At 41.0% G+C, this 20,279-nt stretch overlaps 1 protein-coding gene and 1 pseudogene across 3 annotated transcripts in view; both read right to left on the bottom strand.

The window, feature by feature from the left end:
• PCYT1B (phosphate cytidylyltransferase 1B, choline) overlaps nt 1-20,279 on the bottom strand; it is a 102,560-nt gene that overhangs the window by 33,973 nt on the left and 48,308 nt on the right. For all 3 annotated transcript variants that reach the window (XM_090264961.1, XM_090264959.1, XM_090264960.1), the window contains exons 3-4: nt 8,710-8,826; nt 1,495-1,646 (exon numbers count right to left, since the gene is read on the bottom strand). In XM_090264961.1, coding sequence (XP_090121087.1) covers nt 1,495-1,646; nt 8,710-8,826 — 269 coding nt within the window. The remainder of the gene's footprint in view (nt 1-1,494; nt 1,647-8,709; nt 8,827-20,279) is intronic.
• LOC149991745 (cytokine-like nuclear factor N-PAC pseudogene) lies at nt 14,075-15,634 on the bottom strand (annotated as a pseudogene).

The raw sequence follows: 20,279 nt of genomic DNA, 5'->3' as shown, positions 1-20,279 counted from the left end.
CACTCCACCTTGAGAGGTGGTTTGGAGTAGCAGTTTAATTTGCCTGGATAGGATTCCTGCCCTACCACCTACTAGCTATATAGCTTATAAATTGGTGGTAACGATTAAATCAGGATTTCCCAACCTCAGCACTAGTGACATGTTGAGCTGATAATTCATTGAGGCGTTCTGTCCTGAGCACTACAGGATGCTTAGTAGCACCCCTGGCATTTACCCACTAGATGCCAGTATCACCCCTCTAGTTCTGACAGCCAAAAATGTTTCTATACATTGCCCAATGTCCCTTAGGGGAAAACTTGCCCCAACTTGAGAATCACTGGATTAAACGATATACCAGTAATTATGTAAAAGTATTTAAAAATAATAACTGGTAGACAGTAAGTACTCAATAAATGTTGTTGTTATTCTATTTTTAATACTCAAACTTAGTTCCTCCTCCTGTTCAATCTATAATAATAACAATAACAACAACTTTTCAGGGTAGCTGTGAAATTGAATATGATTTGTGCAAGAGCAAAGTACTTAGCACAGAGCTGGGCCCATGGTGAATACTCAGTAAGTGGCAGCCATCATCACCATCATGAGTCTCCCCAGAATGCCTAGCACAAGTTGAATATACAATAGATGCTTAGTAAAAATGTGTTAGTGATTGCTGGAAGTAAATCATATTGTAGTTCTTCCTTTTTCTTTTTATTCTCGCTGGGAAATTGTCTCCTCTGCTATTACCGATGCACATTTATCAGTGTTCTCTATTCTCTTCTGCATCGTGAATTTAAAAATAGACAAGAAAACTCTTAGAACAGCTTAATCTTATTTTTTTGTGCTGCTTATAAAAGGAAAGAATAGCTCCTAATGTGGGGCTGGTAGGGAGATACAAAGCACATAATTTGATGCAAATCAAAAGAATTTCTCGTGTTTTCAGCTAATATAAATCTTATATAAGTAGGAGCCTCAGGGTCACAAAATCATAGATATAAAGTTCTTTCCTTAAAGGCTGACCCCTGCCCTTGTGGATAAGACATGTGTTCATTTATTCCATGAAAAATGATGCCTATGAATCTATAAGCACGAATAATGACAGTGGTGATGGTGGTGGTGATGATGATGATGTTTTTGGAGCTCTTGCTATGAGCCAGCCAGTGTTCCAAGGGTTTCACTTATGAACTCATTAGATCCTCAAAACAGCACATGAGTAAAGCATCAGTATTGCCCCATTTTACAGTTTAGGTAAGTGAGTTCAATATTTTGCTCAAGGTTAGAGATAAATAGAGGCCGCAGTTGGACCTGGTGGTGGTGGTGGGGTCTACCTTCAGAGACCACACTGAAGAAGTGAGAGGATGTCAGTTCCCAGTATTGGGCAGGAGAGAGGTGCTACATCAAGTGACACCAAATGACAGTTCCTTTTTTAGAAATTGGAAGTGTCTTTGGGCTTTCAGGATATTGGCTGCAGAGCCAGACTCCCAATTCTGTTACTTAGCAAGAAAGAATAAGTACCTTGTGTTTTTTCAAAAACTCAGGTGTGAGTGTCCACGGAGCATCTTTAATAACCTCATCTACATAGCGGCAGTGTCTTAGAGCTTCATAGCGCTCTGCTTCGTTCATCACGGTGAAACCTTTGTATTTGTGAGTAAGGTCGTCGCTGCAAACTGAAACAAGCAAGCACATTAAATGCTGTTAGCTAACCCAGGCCCTGCTCCCAGCCATCCCGTACAGACATGGCTTCTTTAGCAAGACAAAAGGAGTTCATTCTCACTAGGTGCTTTGCATAATCAAACTCAGTTTTTAACAGGAACAAAGGATCAGGAAAAGTGAAGCAAGCTGAAATCCACTAGCAATCAGAATTTCATTTTAGTGCTAATTACAATTGCATTCTCCAATGTGGCTTTTATTAAAATTATTCTCCACAGTACTAATACGACTTTCATTATCTTTTTATTTCCCTGTCCCACCTTTCAGTGAAAGTGACTATGTAGAAATAAAATGATCAAAGAGATAGAGAAGGGAGAAAGAGAAGGAGAGGAGCCAAGAGGCTTGAATAACAGAAGGTTTGAACAATCAGTTCCAATTTCTTTACTAGATCATTGTACTTAGTAACCCAAGTGTGACTCATGTGCACATACACGTGCGCATGTGCACAAGCATACTTCTGTTCCCTGGACCAAGGACCAGTCACTATGCATCCAGGCACAGAATCAAGAGAAGAAGGCCATGAAATACAAAGTCTGCTCAGCAGAATTCATCCTTCCCACATCTTTTATCCTCTCTAGATCTCTGGTTGATTCTGAACCCTCAAATGGGGACAGTAATAATGTCCACTGTCAGCCTTAGAACAGAGTTTTTGAGGATTTACATAAAAGTGCTTTGAAGCAAATGCAACAATAAATGCTATTTATTACCCTATCCAGAATATATATTTTTTGTTGGCAAAGGCAGCTTTTCGGAGTTTTACTACGTCAGGAAAACATGTCAGTGTGGGTGCAGTCCCTATTTACCAGTATCCCAGGAAGGGTCAGACTACCCTGACTGCTTCTTCAGATGAGTTGCTTTCTTTAAGGTATTATGTCCAGACAATACATTTACAAATTTTTAAGTGTATAAGATAGGATTTTAAAACAAAAATGTGATCATTTTCTTAGAATCAAATCATGACCCACATCCGGTACCAAATCTGACCTCAGAGCTAGTGCAGCCCATGTTCATGCCCAGGATCCTTGGAAAAGCTCCTGTTGCAGCCCTCACACACTCCACAACCAAACCATCAGCAAAACTGCTGGCTGTGCCTTCACAGTGCAGCTAGAAGCCATGTTCTTCTTGCCACACTCACTGCTCCCTTCCAGGTCCATCCATTGTCTCTCCCATGGATTACCGCAGTGGCCTCCTAACCGGTCTCCTGATTCTGGCCTTAACGTACCTCCTGTTCTCATCAGCCAGAATGACCCCCCTTCAGACCTGTCAGACTATGTCATCCCCAGGCTGTGCTATTCCCATCTACCCCAGAGTAAAAGCTGAACTCCTCCAGATGCCTCCTGGCTCCTCCTACAAAATCCACGCCTCCACCAACTCCTTGCCTCCTTGACTGCATGTTTTATTTTGTCCCAGCCCGACTTCCTTCTTGTTTCCTGAAGCCACCAGAAATACTCTTCCATAGGTCAGAGCTTCGCATTTTCTGTTCCCCAAACCTGGAACAGTTGTGTTCCAAATACCCACAGGGTTCATGCCCTGTCCTCCCTCAAGTCTTCCCTGACCACCCTATTCTAAATTGTAATCCTGCCACCACTACTGGCAGTCCCCATCCCCTGGCACTGGACTCCATGCCATGGCTCTTGCCATCATATAATTGCCTTACTTAATTTTATGATTGGTGTTCCTCTACTGAAATTTTATAAGGTCTCTGAGGACAGGGGCTTTTGTCTGCTTCCCATTCTGATGGCCCATAGTAGGCTCTTAACAAATATTTGTTAAATGAATTAACACTGCCTGATACATATAGATGCTCAGTAAATGTTTAGTATGATTTATAATAATAGATATGCATTTATCATCCGGCACATTTCAATACCATAAATGTAAATAAGAGGCTACTATGTCTCTAGATACACATATGTATGCCTGTATATCTCCTATAAATACTTCCTGAGATGCTATATAGTCATATATAGAATACAGTACAATAGAGAAAATAGTATAGTGGTGGTGTACATTACTGAAATACCATCAGCCACATGGCTAGCTTGAAAACCATGATGAGTATCAGAGCCACCTATGGTGTTGTTAAATATAAAGATGACTGGGATCCACCCCGCCCCCCAAGATTTTGACTCAGTGAGTGCTATGGTCTGAACGTGTCCCCTCCAAATTCATATGTTGAAATGTTAACTTCCAAAGGTAGTGAGATTGGAGATGGATCCTTCAAAGGTACATAGTTCATGAGGGTGGATTAGAAGCTTATAAAAGAGGCTCCAGAGGGCTCCCTAGAACCTTCCACCATAGAAGAAAACAGCAAGAAGGCACCAGCTATGAATCGGGAAGAGGGCCCTCAGCAGAAGTGTGAGAAATAAACTGTTGTTTTTAAGCTACCCAGTCTATGGTGTGTTGTTATAGCAGCCCCAGTGGACTAAGAGAGTGGGTCTGGAGTGGGACCCAGGCAGCTCTGTTTTTGACAGGCTTCAGGGAAGATTCTGATGCATGCAGCATTTGAAAGCCCCGAAGCATATTATGAATATCTTGAGTAAAGAGCCCAGCCTGTGTTGAATCAGCCACCATGCCAGCTGTCAGGAGGTGGCAGGAGGCAGGGAGTAAGGCCATAATGACTATGTTATGTATTGATTTACTGGCTGTGTCAGCTTTTGACTCCATAAACAGGAATCATTTATGGGCTAAGCTATACAATTTAAAAATTGATCTAAGACTTTAAATGTTCTTTTAGGACTTTACTAAAATACCACCTCAAGAATCATACTGAGCACAAATGAATTTCAGATCCATCAATTTTCTATTTTAAACAACACAGAACTAGGCCAGATTATATTTGTGTCCCCCCCAATTTGGAACCTGCACCTTAGCAATTTGGTTTAACTTCTTGATGACCAAGATAATGGCCTCTTCACAGCACAGAGAAAACAAACATCCTGTTTATGTCAATACAGGGTCCTATTTTCATATCCCAGGAGTGACCTCAAAAAGCAGCTGAACATGCTGACAGGGTATTGTCTAAACATTAATTACACCCAGAGCAGCACTGTTGTTCTTGAGTCTTGGCAAATGCACTCTGACAACCAGATGGAGAACTCTAAGCAATGGTGTTCCATGGATGAATTCACTGAGCTATCTGGGAGCTCATGCTGCAGCTAACCTATCCTGGCAGCTCACTGCATTCAAAATAAAATGTTATCAGTACCCCTAGACTTATCTGGGGTACTTGGATTTGGTTTGGGTTCTAATCCCAGTTCTGCTATTTATTACTGGAAAAGCACTCAAACGCTCTAAGCCTCAGTTGTCGGTCTTTAAAACATGGCAAAGTTTTCAGAATTAAATCTGATCATCAGTTCAAGCAGAGAGCAATGCTCAGTAATGTTTATCATTTATTAATAGTAGTAGAAATATAGGCCCATTGATGGCAATACTCATTTGTGTTTGCGGCTATGTCTTTTCCCTGCCCCCACTCCAAGCAGGTGCCCAGCCTCTTACTACAAACTCCCCCACAGAAGCTGTGAAGTTCAAGTTGCTGGCAGACAGCCTGCGGTTCTGGCTACTGTTTCCCCTAAGCCAGAGATCCTTGGGGAAATTCTGTAGGAGGAAGACACAGAGAAAAGACTCCTCCAAATGAGGAAGAGACCAAAGGTCTGAGGAGCCCACAAGTAGCAGGTGCCAGCAGCAGAGCCTCTGGGGATAAGAGACATGCTACCCTGAGCACTGGGGCACAGACCACAGGTACCTCACCTTGCACAGTGGGCCTGCTCCCTTCTAGTAATTTTGTGGGCTCAGATGATGAGGGCAGTGCAAAAATAGTGCTGAGCTAAAGACTGGAGGGCCCTCTCCTGTTTCAGTAAATATGTTGACATTTTGTTCAACTCTGAGGAGCTGAAGTCAAACAAGGACTGAAACTGGATTTCCTACTAGTCAGGCAAAATGGAGTCTTAGAGGAAGACAATTTCAATTAAAATACAGTAGAGCATAAACCCTCATTTATGGAGTAATATTTATGTCTACTTTAGTAAGAGTAGTATTAGGTTTATTATTAATTTTTTTATTTCCCCTGTGAGGCAGAAATGGGTATTAGGTGACTTAAGTACTTAAACAATTTTTTAAAGGAAAAAAACCCTCTAATATTAATTTTAATTTCTTAACTTGTTTTTAAATGACTGAACTTTTAAATTAAAATGGAGAAAAAAAGCTTTACAACTGGATAGTTTTAATTCACTAAAATAATACCAACAAGGTAAGCTTGCATAAAAGCATTTTCAAATTATTACTGGTTACATGCTTAAAAATTAGAAATGCACCCTGGTAGGGTAGCTCAGTTTTTAGACCATCATCCTGATACATCAAGGTTGTGGGTTCAATCCCCACTCAGGGCACATATAAGTTAATAACCAATGAATGCATAAATAAGTAGAACAACAAACTGATATTTCTCTCTCCCTTCCTCTCTCTCTGAAATCAATTAAAAATTTTGAAATTAGAAAGGCAGGTATTATAATCAGTGCAAAATCATAGCAGCTTGTGGTGTATGTTACTGCCTAAGGTTGAGAAGTAGGTTGTAGTACTTCCAGTGATCACACTTTCTGGTCACTGAATCAATTATTTCTGCCAAATACCAAGTATTTCAAGTAAGTGTTTGTCCATGCCCTTGCTCAGACCCAAGTGGTTTCATTGGCTAAGTCCTTGCTCCACTCAGGGGAATTCCTACAACAAACCTACCTGCAGGTGTAAGGGGGTCCACAATTAATACAGCAGGTTCTTTCAACTCACCATAGTGTTTTATTTGCTAACTACACACATATGATCAATAGCCAGCCTTTCAACCAACAACACAGAATAGCTATTCGTAAAGGGCTCCCTAACTTTACTCGATATAGAATTGTCTGCCATTAAGTTAGTTTGTGATAATCAAGAAACACAGCCTAAGGCAATGAATGGTCTTCAAACTAGGGCACGACCCCCCCCCCCGCCCCGAGGATACACAAAGACTTTTAAAGCATAGGTAGCTTTAAAGGAATTAATTTCCAGATGAACTTCCAAGGGTACGCTTTCCTAAAGTTAATGGGCCCCAAAAAAGCCTCTATGTCCAAAATCACATTTATTCACTTTACAAAAGAAAGGCATCATGCAAACCTTACTGTGTTGCATTACAAGGGGAGGGGAGTTAAGACTTCAGTCCAAACCAAATGGAAACCTTGAACCTATAAAAGCTTCCTGTCTTGAACACATTTCTGAAACAGGTGAAGCTGGGTCTTAGAAACTGAATATGGTAGCATGCAGAATAGGCAAATTTTTGCCTAACAACTTTGCCTCTTCCTTCTCCTAACTACTGTCAAAGGATCTCGAGGGATACAACTCAGGAATTCAAAGCAAAAGGAGCTTGGAAAGAAATAATGAATACTAAAAATTACTTCTTAATGTAGTTAAGGGTAAGCATTTTTCCAGCTCATCTCAATACTCATAATGAATCTTTTTTAAAGTTGAATTTATTGGGGTAACATTGGTTAATAAAATTATATAGGTTTCAGGTGTACAATTCTATAATATGTCCTCAAACTCTGAGTTCTCTGAGGACACAGTCTGTGTTGTTGTTCATGGCTCCATCCTCAGTGTACAGAAGATGCTTGGCACATAATAGGATCTCAGTAAATAGTTGTTAAATGAAGGGATCAATGAATCAGTGAAATCACTGTTGCCTAATGACCTAGCAAACTGCTAATAATTCACTGCTTTCTCCAGCTTACAAGAGTGTACTAGAAGCTGCATGTTTCCTTTGCCCTTACCTTTGGTGTGATAACTCAGGGCCCAATGGCTAGTGTTCCTGTTAAGTGTGACCAACACCTAACCACCTCCAAATCTGAGTCACCAAAATGACCAAAGCACAAATACTGCAAGGGTCTCCCTAGAGTCCCAGCAGCTTAGGACCAGACTCCAGGTGGCAGTGCTCACTCAAGAAATGGTCTTGCGTTCAAGATAAAGGGAAATGAACTAGGGATGGGTTCTCTGCCTGCCCTAGGTTCTCTCTGCATGACTTGTCCAGTAACCATTTCCTTTTACCATCTCTTCCTGCAGGAAAGAATTCCATTCAATAAGCACATGGTCACCATTTTCAGCAAAATCTGCAGATGGGTTCCTCTTAAACATTCAAAAAGTAGCTATAACTTTCAGGAGATAATGAAATGCTCAAAAAGAAACCCAGATACACCGTCTCATATCAGCATCTTTATTTGCACAGTAGTGAACCTAAGAGTTGATGGTATCTGGTTCATGTAATGCCACAAAAACTGGTCACAGTGAAAGGATATACTGCTTTCAGAAGTGACAGAGGTGAGATACAGGTCTCCCTAGTCAGGTACTATCCCTTTTACCCAAGTTGAAATATGTAGGCCTGCTGGGGAGGCAACATCTCATTCCACATATAATTTCCCTTCTCTCTTCACATGTTTATGAAGTCAGTCAGTCTCTTCACTGTGAACTAAGATTACTTGGGTATATAAATCTACATTTCTTTGACACACTGTGCATAAATTCAACTAATTAGGGCTGTTGTAAGCCACTAATGTTAGCACAACATCATCCTAAGTGCTGTGGGTCACACCAAGGAAATAAACAATGACCTTGTTTACCCTTAATCATTCTGAACCCCTTTCAACTCTCCAAGATTTGACATCCAAATAATATTGCTTTTCTCCTAACCCTCTAGAAAACGTTAAAAACATAAATTGGATCATGCCTCAAACACAAAAAGAAAGGCATTAATGGAAATCATGAAGCAGTTACCCTATCTGTCTCTGGAGGTCAGTGATGTATAAACCACATGACGTAATTTCCCCTACGTTTTTTTTTTTTTACCGTTTTAAATTTCAAGCAGAATACATGTGAGTCGATATGGGATAAATTGGGAGTGTTAACCATGTAAGATTTTAATGATGAGATTCTGTAAAGGATTCTTTTTAGGAAGCAGATCATAAAGGAGTTTTCTAGACAAAGAGGAAATGTACTTCTTACCTCCTACCAACAAGTAGGTGTTGGGGAACAGTGTTTTTGCTTGCATAAGGGCCCTTGCATGGCCTGAGTGGAAGAGGTCGAATATTCCATCTGCATACACTCTGACGGGCCTGTCAACTGTAGGAGAAAGAAAACATCGTCAACAGAACTGCAGAATAAGAAATCCCAGTTACCTGATTCTTCCATCAGTATAGCATCATAGGAAAGCTTACCTGGATAAAACACAAGGTCTATGGACCATCAATTTCATATTAGTGCAGGAAATTAATTTTACAAAGAGGTTCTTCTGAGGACATCAAAACAGAGTAAAAACGTGACAAAATTAGACTCACCCACATTAAGAACACATGTTTTTAGCTTATAGGAAAGAGAAATACAGAGCACTGGGGAGTTCTCTTGACTCAGAGTGGAGTCTTACATGTCAGAGTAGGCATAACCAAAGGGTTGGCAGAGTCAGCCAGGGAATATCAAGGCAGGAGTAACTGAGGAGCTCAATGAAAAGGAAAAATGACTATCCTGGAGTCTGGAAGTCCTGAATGAAGACCCCGAGTCCTGTTCCCAAAGGCAGTGTTGTGCAGGAGATGCTCATACCGCTCAAAGAGACAGTTATATACGCCTTTATTCCCAACTCTTAAGTCACACTGGTAGCCTGAAATCAGTCTTGGTAGGAATATTTACACCACAAAAATTGGTGAATGCTACAAATCAGGGCTTATGTCCTCCCAGAGAGCCAATTATTAAATATTTACCCAGCATACTACTGCACAAGGATCATTCCCTAACCTTTTTGGTATCATGAGAGATGGGGGAGGGGAAACACATGTCCCCAAAGAGAGGAAAATCAGAGTACAAAAGTCACATATGGTGAGGTGGATGGAGCTCAGGGTTGGAGGCAAGCAACCAATACTACAGTTCTTCCTAAGGAAAAAGTTCAAGAGTGAAGAGGCCAGGGCAGACACTCTCACAATGGCACATGGAGCTCTGGGAAGTGCCTTTCGATGAGGAAGAGGGACACACTTCACCACAGCCCTCCGGAAGCTAGGAGAGACTGTGCTAGAAAATACAGGATAACACTTTTGCTGAGCCAGCCCAAAGACCTATCCCCCCTCAAATCAGAGGGAGACATTGAGGGACACAGGGGTTGGGTGGCAAGTTTTACAGCATTCTGGACTCTCGCCGAAGGAACAACGAAGTGAAAATATGGCAAACTACAAGCTAAATATGATGAACCGAACATATATACACACACCTCCACTTACTCCCAAATACCACAAGAATTACAGAGAAAAATATTAAAAAAGTATAAGAAAGGAAAATGGCAATGACAATGGAAGAGAGATATCCACAACATTTTGGAAAGCTGATTGTCAAGTGCTGACTGTCTACAGGGAGCAAGACTCCGAGATGGGGCAGGGAGGGAAAGGGATCGCTGGTTTATTTTTTATAAACCTAAGAGTCTTGCTGATTTTTAAAACTAAATGCATATATTATGTTGATGCTATAAAGTAAAATTTTAGAAAATAAATCAATACAAACCAGTTGAGTGATCTTTAAGACTTAGATTTAAAACTGTGATTATTTCTTGATGTAGTACAACCTCATTAATTTGGAATATAAATTAAAAGAAATATTACATTAATAGATTCAGATGGTAAAATGTTTCTAACAAATTAAATTTCTCAGATAAAGAAACTTGAGCCTTTATGTCAGGCAGGGGATTGCACTTATTTCCAATTATACACCATTTCGAACAAACAGAATTGCCTTCACAGGATTATCCTGTATTCCAAATAAAGCACAGTAAATAGAAAATGCTTTGAAATAACAAACTGCCTAATGAGAGATCCTTGGTTTCAATGCTCTTATTCAATTTGAATTCAATTGAGGAAAATTTGTTTTAAATTATAAAGCCCAGGGAAAACCAGGTGGCAGTTTTATATAACTTTTTCTTATTGATTCAGAAGGTGATCAAGATAAATAAATGGGTTCAAAAAGCATAGAGGAAAGGTAAGTAAAGAAAGATGACATAATTATTGAGAAAAAGGCCATTTAGTAAATCTTTTAAGAGTATTTGTGGAGCTGATTTTGCAATAAGCTCACTTTTACAACTGTAATGTGTCAGCAATTTCCAGATTGGGAAACTACAGGACCAAAAGAAAGGAAAAAAGGGAAGAAACTCTGCCTCTTCAACAAATAAACTTCAAGAAAAAAGAAAAGAGGAAGAGAGATAGAAGGGGGACCTGCAGATTAAATAAAAGAGATTTAAAAGGCATATAAACATATTGTAATGTATAAACATTATTTGGATTTGGGTTCAAACAAACTGTAAGTAAACGATGACACAAGACAACTAGAAATTGTAACACCGAATATTTGATGATATTAAAGAATTACTGGTAATTTTTTAGGGGAGATAATGGTTTAGTGATAATGCTTTAAAAACAGTTGCAGTCATACCTCAGTCATCACTGGCTTCAGAAGTCATCAAACTCTGTACAAAAAAATGTTTCAGTATGTGGTGCTTGCTTGGAACTCATCAGTTTCGGCCCTAATCATGAGTTCTGGAACGAATTAATGATGAGTACCAAGGTACCACTGTATTTTATATACAGACACACAAATATATAGATGAAATAATAGGAATCCCTATTATTCAAATAATTCAAGAGGGAAGAATAGATGGGCTTGGGCTTGTGCATAGGGCAAGACTGACCATGGTGTGGTGGCTGGCTGTTAGGTATGGATGACATAGATTCATGAGGGCTTATCATGTTTTATTTTTGTGTATGTTTGAAATTCTCCATGGTAAAATTTTTAATAGAATGTGGCTTTTTAAAGTTAGTTTGTATGTTTATTTGTTTTAAACCTTTGAGCTCCCCAGAGCATCTATATTGGGAAGCACTGGCTTGTGAAGCTGGGGTTTGACAATTATCACAAGTAGGAGCATGGCTATTCCAGGGCGATGGTTTAGAGACCTTAAGGTGGCTCCCAATGATCTTCACCCCCTGGTGTTCACACCTTTGTGTGACCCTCTCCCTTTGAAGTGTGGGACCTGTGACTTGTATCTAATGAGTAGAATCTGGCAAAGATGATAGATGGCACTCCCATGATTACGTTACAGTAAATATATAAAACTCCATATTGCTAGCAGACTCACTCTCCCTTGGTGGCTTTGAAGAAGCAAGCTGCCATGTTGTGAAAGGGCCTATAGAGAAGGCCATATGGCAAGGAACTGCAGGTTCCTCTAGGAGCTGAGGGTGACCTCTGCCTAACAACAAGCAAAAAGCTAGGTACTTGGTCCCACAGTTGTGAGAAAATAAATTCTTTCAACAACCCGAGTGAGCTTGAAAGTAGACCTATCACCAGTTCAGCCTCCAGATAAGAACTGAGCTCTTGAATGCAGCCTTGTAAAACCCTGAGAAGAGGCCTCAGCTACGCCAGGCCCAATGGACCCCTGAGCCATAAAAATTATGATGTAACAAATGTGCAGTTAAAAAGTTTTTTTTTTACCAAGGAACATTTTATCCTGCTTGCATTAGCCGTTTGTTAATTGCACAAAATCATGTTTTGCTTTTGCCATTTAAACATTATCACACAATCCTATTCTAAAAGACATGTTCATTAAAAACAAAGCAAAAATAAAAATTCACCACCTTAGTTACCTAGAAGATTTGTCATTTAAAAGAAAAAGAGTGTCATTTAAAAGGGGGAAAAGATGAGGGGCGTTCTCACAAGCTTTTTCACAAGTGTCACATTTTCTTCTTAAAAGGGAAGGATTTCTTTTTCTTGCAATTTTCATATTTTAATATGTATAACCTTTTTAATAGTAATGAAACATAGCTGGAAATGTAATACCCTCCTCAACAACTAATAGAATAAGCAGATAAATAAGAAGAAGAACACAGAAGATTGAAAAAGCATGATTAACCAACTTGACAACTTGATCTAGGCTACATTTATAAAACACTGCAAGCACATGCTACAGAATACAGTCTTTACAAATGCACACGGAATAGTTATCAAAATACTGTAAAGTAGCCATAAACAATTTTTAATATTTCAAACAACTGAAATTATGGAGTATATGCTCTAATTCAAGGAAATTAAAATAGAAATCAACAACAGAAAGATAATGAATTTCCAGATGTTTAGAAATAGTCGTCGGCAGCCGTCCGTCTCGAGAGACAATGGTGTAGCTTCTCAAGAGTCTATCTGCACCGCCGAGGATGGCTGTGCAGTCCGACTCGGGAGTGACATGGTATCTGTCTCCTCCCGTGTTGAATCGACATCTTGCGATGACGCTGAAGCTACAGAGCCTGGGCAGGGTAATATGGAGGGTCTGCTGTTGCCCATGCAGCAGACCCCCCCTCTCTTCGCAGCTGAAGGGTCCAAGGGAAAGACGGAGTCGATACAGCTTGGGTTCAGGTGCGCCGCAGGAGTTGCCGGTGTTGACTACAACGTCAAACCGCCTTAGGGACTCCGGCTCCGGATTTTCTGTCGGGGTTTACTCCCTTAGCCTTTCCCCTGAAGAGGTATGCCGCAAGGCAGCGGAGGTTTTTTGGAGTCAGAGTTTTCCTTCTCTGATGTACCCTGACTGGAAGATCGAACCAGCGACACTCAGCTCGCAGGCCGACGCTCAATCCACTGAGCTAAACCAGCCAGGGGTTTAGAAATAGTACACTTCTAAAAACCCCATACATCAGAAAACTCAGAGTGGAAATAATAAAATAAATGTTTAGAAATCTCATCTACTCTTAAGGACTCTCAAATCAAAAGGTAAGGACTTCAAAACAAAGGTGAAATAGCTTAAACAGAAATATTCACAAAAAGAAACTTTACAGACTTGTCAACAATATTAAGACAACATTGAGCCCTGGCCAGGTAGAGCATCATCCCGATATAACAAGGTTGTGGGTTTGATCCCCGGTCAGGGCACATACAAGAATCAACCAATGAATGCATCACTGAGTGGAACAACAAATCAATGTTTCTCTCTCTCCCTCTTCCTCTCTCTCTAAAGTCAATCAGTAAGAGTTTCTTAAAAAAGAAAAACACTTAAAAAAGACAACATTGAGTAACCACTTTCATTACAGCATCTGCTCCCACTCCTACCCCCTAGCGTCTAGTTAGTACTATAACAGGCTTTGTGTTGAGACAAAAGAATCCAAAATCCAAGTGAAATCGCCTGTGCCAAAAAACCACAGGCATCTTCCCTGCCAACGCGCCCCCATGTCTTCTGAGATCCCATAACCTGGGTTCTGGTGGTTATGAGGGGGAGGGACCCACACTGGTCCAGAGTAAAGTACCAGTACCCCAACCCCTTGCGAGGAAGAGGGGTCAGAGGGAAGATTGGGGGAGTAGGGGCTTAGTGTGTGCAGGCCTGGCCCACGGCATACATACCGTTGACAAACTGGTCCCATGCCTTGGTTGTTTTATACACCTCATTGGCTGCAGCTGCCATTGGAGTTGGGTGGTTGACTGCATTGCCCAGTGCAACGGCTAAGCGAAGACCCTTTTGAATGTATTTCAGGGATAAACCAGGCTTAAAGTTTCCTTGAAGAATATTTTGCCACTTCTGGTCCAGAATGAGGATGTTCAAGAATGGCCCCTCAGTGATGGTGGCCATGAGGCCCCCCTGGACCATGTTCACAATCTGCATCATCTTGGCTGCACTGCAAGCCTCGCCTAGAAAGAAGGAGGCCTTACCCATTGCCTGGAAGCAGCTGCTGCAGTCCTCATATAAGCCCCTGTCTCCAGCTGCTAAGATCACCAACATCCCATCATTAGACAGCTGCTGGTTCCCTGAGATGAGGGCTTCCAGAAAGCGCCCCCCTCTAGAGACGATCACCTGGGCCAGCTCAGTGGCTGTGTCAGCATTTTCTGTTGACATGACCACGTAGCACTTCCCAGGGCGCATCCCTTGCAGCACACCATCAGGGCGCAGCACCAGATTCTTGGCAGCCTTTGGATCCGATGTGCAGGCAAAAGTGATGTCACAAGCTGAAACAACTTCAGCAGGGGTTCTTCCTAGGCGGGCCCCCTCTTCCTCTGTAGTCGGGTTCCAAACAGTTATTACATGGCCTGTTTTTAGCAAGTTGGAGACCATGCCACTTCCCATGAGGCTCAGGTCCAAAAATCCTATCGTTTTGTCTCTGCTTGTTTTGCTGCCCCTCACGGTCCCGCTGTCTGCTGCCAGGATGTAGATGAACCCAGTGTTCTCTTTGCATATTTTCAACGTAGCTGGATTCTTGGTTTGGCTGGGCAGGAAGGGACATAAATGAAGGTCTGCGTCTTTAACAGACCAGCTCACAGTCTGCTGCCCTTTAAATGCGGCCATGGGTCTAGCCATGGTCTCCTTCATGGCACTAGACTCAGGAGTGGGGAAGTCCTTGTTATCCTTTGGAGGCCAACCGTGCTTCGGGGGACTCAGCTTTCGGGACCTTTTCTGAGGGGACTTGGAGCCTGTCTCTAAAGAGCCGGAAGACCCCGTCTTCTCTCCTTCGCCCGTGTTCTTCTTCGGCGTTCCCTCAGACAGACTAAGCTTGCGCTTTTTACCACATGAATCTGGTCTGTTTTTCTCCTCAAGGGAATTACCCGGATTCTTGTCATCAGCAGAATTGTGGAACAATGTCTGGTCTTCCTCTGTGGTTGTTCTGAGGAACTCCTCTACCTCACGCACAGCTTGCCGGAACAGTTTTCCTTTGTAACTCTTCATTATTTCCTCCTTATGCTCATGATATGGCTTTAGCTCTTCCGCTTCCAACCAGGCATGGTCTTCCACTCTGAAAAACTTCACAAAGAAGCATTCCTTTCCACACGGTTTCGGCAAATCGTTGGGCGGATTAATAATCTTTGCTGGCCAAGGAGGGTACGGGCCGAGTTTCCCCCACACCAAATCGCCGAGCCGAAAACTCACAGCCGCCATTGTACAACACAGCTGCCTTTGCCGATGCTACCACCTCAGCGACAACGCACAGTCTGCACGGGAAACCTTACGTTGCCTTGGTGCCAAGTGTGCAAAGCCACGGGACCGGGGCCAGCTCACGCAAGAGCAGTCAGCTCTCTAGACAGGGGGCAGACTTCACACGTCGGGTCCCGCTCATGGGATCGGGGGCGGACCAAACGTGCGTTACGCCACTAGGTCTGTGGCTCAAACGTGCACTATTATACGCCACTACATCTGTGGCTCAAACGTGCGCTATTATACGCCACTACGTCTGTGGCTCAAACGTGCACTATTATACGCCACTACATCTGTGGCTCAAACGTGCGCTATTATACGCCACTACGTCTGTCGCTCAAACGTGCACTATTATACGCCATTACGTCTGTGGCTCAAACGTGCACTATTATACGCCACTAGGTCTGTGGCTCAAACGTGCACTATTATACGCCACTACGTCTGTGGATCAAACGTGCACTATTATACGCCACTACGTCTGTGGATCAAACGTGCACTATTATACGCCACTACGTCTGTCGCTCAAACGGGCACTATTATACGCCACTACGTCTGTGGCTCAAACGTGCATTATTATACGCCACTAGATCTGTGGCTCCAACGGGCACTATTATTATACGCCACTACGTCTGTGGCTCAAATGTGCGCTATTTTACACCACTAGGTCTGTGGCTCGAATGTGCGTTGTTTTACGATACTAGGTCAGTGGCAATGTTATAAATCATAGAAAATGAATGCAATGGCATTATATACTGTCTGCCCACAGATTACAAAATTTCTAAAGCATCTCAAGTAAATTCCTCTTTATCCTGGATGGTTACAATAAATATATTAGATAAATGTGATGTTCTGGTAAAATGCATGTGTACATACCACATACTGATAGCCATATTTTAAATAACTTAAATATAATGAAACTAAGCATAACACCAAAATGATGCTGAATATTTGCTTGAGGATCATGGGTACAAATAATGACCACGGTACAGTACTATTGGGAAAATCTATTTTAACTTGCTGGATCTTACATTCCAAATTTTTCTAAGTTATTCACCACTTTGAGGTAAATGAAATGATGAAAGGGGCTATGCTTACCTCACATCTCACACCATATACAAAAAATAATTCAAAATGGGTTACAGACCTAAACGTAAGAGCTATTCACTATAAAATCTCTAGGAGGAAACAGGAAAAAAATCTCAGTGAATTTGGCAAAAATTTATTAAATACGACCCAAAAATGGTACACTATATAACTAAAAATAAGTAAATAAATTGGACCTCATTTAAAACTTATGCTCTTCAAAAATGAAAAGGCAAGTCATAGGGAGAAAATATTTGCAAAATATGTGAGATATATGATTTGTATCTAGAATATATAAAGAACTCCTAAAACTTAATATCAATAACTCATTTTAAAAAGGGCAAAAAATGAACAGACACTCCACTGAAGAAAATAAATATATGGATAGCAAAGCTCATGAAAAGATGCTTACTATCATTAGTCATCAGGGAGATACAAATTAAAGGCAGAATGTTATACCACTTCATACCCCTAGAATAGCTAAAATTAAAAAAATATATATTGACCAGACCTACCAAGTATTGGTGAGGATACAGAGTAATGGAATTCTTATACATTGCTGGTGGAAATGTAAAATGGTACAACTGTTTTTGGAAATCAGTTTGGCAGTTGGTTAAAAAGTTAAGCCTACACCTACAGCTTATGGTGTTTCTTGGTATTACTTCAGATTCAGGCAGCAACAAAAAAGTGTGGTTATTCATTTTTTATTATGGTATTAGCAACCTACATTTAAATAATGCCTTAAAAGTATATATGATTTACAAAGCCAATATATTTTACTTGATCTTCATATCAACTCTGTGAGGTAGGTAGGGAAGAGTGGGCCTACTATTCTCATTTCAGAGAGGCAAAAGTTAAGCAAAGTTAAGCAGCTTACTCAATGTCATACAACCAAACTATGACTTCCCAACACCCAGTAATTATGGTAACTAGTATTGTTTCTGTGTATAATTGATGTGCAAAAAAGTGGCACAGAAATTAACCTTTTAAAATCTAATAGTTACATATTTTATGAAGTTTACATAGTTTTATATAAACTTTATTCTTTCCCTCTAAAGCCAGCAATGTTATTTTCAATAAATGATAATGACTGATGTTTGCTTTTTAAATACATTAAAGTTAAAAAAAAAAGAACACTAAAGAAAAATAAAATAATAATACAGATGGCACACAAATGAAACAAAATTCATTAAGGTAACTTTTGAAAAAGGAATTTGGAAACTCTACACACTTTGGAAACAGAATAATATAAATCCTCTTTCTGAGAAGAAAAATAGGAAATTGGAACTGAGTTTCCCTTTGATGAAAAGGAACCTATGAAATGATCACCTGGACTTTTCCTTTACCACAAGACAGAGGACTGATTCTGTCTCAGGACACATACTAAACCCTGTAGATTCATAGATCCACAGCTGGACTAGTTAAGCTAAGGCCAAAGGTGCTGACTCTGTCTGCCCTACTATTTTTCATGATGTTTCATCATTCTTGTGACCTCACTGATGAGCCCCAGAAGTTAAGAGCTATGACCAGAGTTTGTTATTACCTCTTTTAGAATTTATATGCTAGCCCCTGTTTGGGCAGACCTAAGATTGTGAAACATATTTGTAGGCAATTGTATTAAGTCATAAAATAGGGCTAGTGAAAAAGATAGTGAAAGATTTCAGTTATAACTATACTCTTGAAGCACTTTACAAACTCCTAGTGTGGGTCTCTTTTGTCTTTTTTGATGACAGTGCTACAAAAAGGTAATTGCTTACTATTCTTGAAAATTACCAAACACTTCAAAAAGTAACGTTTTTCTTGTTTTCTTTAAAAAGCAGCACAATAGAAAGATTTTTAAAAAACACTCTGAGCTTTTCTAGTAACAGTACAATGCTTCAACAATTATTTAGGATAATCTCCCTGTCACTCCCTCCAACCACTATCAACAGTTACTCTTAACCCTCTGAGTAGTTGCATGGATGACAGTAGTCATCCATGCAAAATAATACTCAGTTTTAGCCCAGTGTCGACATGGCAACGCCGCATGTGCTCAGATTAATAATCTCCGAAAGGTGTTGCATCACCTCAGTTCTGGCCAAGAACCTAAACTGTGCAGTTTACCCAGAATTCTGCGACATAGAAAGTTGGATGACATACATCATTTATGCAACCGCTCACGCTCAATTCGAAAGCGCGACCAGTGCAGAGTTAAGCAGAGGTTCTTGCAGTGTGGTCCCAGGACAGGCAGCATCAGCATCATCTGGGAGCTTGTTAGAGATGCAAATTCTTGAGCCCCACCCCAGACCTACCTCATCAGAAACTCTGAGGATGGATCCCAGGGTCTGTTTTAACAAGCCCTCCAGGGGATTCTAAGTACGCTGAAATTTGAGGACCACTGCTCTAATAAAACAATGGTTATCAGAGCATTCCAGGTAATCGAACAACTAATGTTTTGTCACATTTTACCACTGATGTTACAAGTTCTAAATAAAGGAATTTCGAAGTTTCCCAGCCGGATGCCCATCAACACCACAGATTCTCTTGGATAACTTCCCATGGTCATTGCCTGAGATAAGAGGGGAGAATTTCTGTTTTAAGACTAGGAGTTCGGCTTTCCTCCATCTCACTCCTCCTGTAGTGACCCATGTTCAACAGAGATCACCACACAGCTTTTTCAAAATGTACCACCATCTTCTATGTTAGCTTTATTCTCTGGGTTTAAACTGCTTGGCAGTTAGGCAATGTGCAGGCACTGGATCTCACCCAGTTAGCTTGATGCTGGCTCAAAGCATCAAACCAGCTCTCTCTAATTCTGTTTCTAGAAAACAAGCTCCTTCTCTTGTCCCAAACTTCCCTCCATTCATTCACTCATGAAATATTTACTGAGCACACAGTACTTGACAAGTGCACCTCCAGGTACTGGTGAGACAGCAGTGAGCATGACAGACAGCTCAGCCATTGCAGAAGATCACCACGACTGTCTTGTCTGCCTTGTTAATACACCTTCCAACCTCCAGTTCAATGCCTGAGCATGTTTTCTCTGAGCTCCGTGGTCTGATGTGGCCCATGTCTCACAGGGCAGCCTGATGTGGAGGACAAAGCAGGGTTTTGAGGTAAAAGATACTTGGGATCAAGTCCTAGCTCTACCCATTCAGCTAGGAAATGTGAAGCTCTACCCATTCAGCTAGGAAATGTGACAAATAACTTTTCCATTCTCCAAATCTCATTAGCCTCATCTGTAGAAAGGACGCACTAATACTCATCACACAGTTTTTGCAAAGACTAAATGAGACAAGAGTACAGGAAGGAGCACCTGGCAGATTTAGAGTAAGTTAGACTTCCCTTCCCTTGCCCTGGAAAAGCAGGGTCCTTTTCTCTGTTGGCCCAAAGCTCATCCTTTAACTTTAGGTCAGATCTGTTCTCTTCACAACTACCTGGACTTTTATTTCATCGTTTGGATTTACATGGGCTGTTTGTTAAAAATGCGGATGCCCAGGCCTCATCCCAGATTTAGGGGTGGTGAAGAGAGAGCAGGAAATTTTCT

This window comes from Furipterus horrens, unplaced genomic scaffold (genome assembly GCF_987537825.1).
Source record: "Furipterus horrens unplaced genomic scaffold, mFurHor1.1.pri manual_scaffold_17, whole genome shotgun sequence".
Lineage (NCBI taxonomy): Eukaryota > Metazoa > Chordata > Mammalia > Chiroptera > Furipteridae > Furipterus > Furipterus horrens.
Note: the sequence above shows the minus strand (reverse complement) of the source record. Positions and strands in the feature narration are given on the sequence as shown.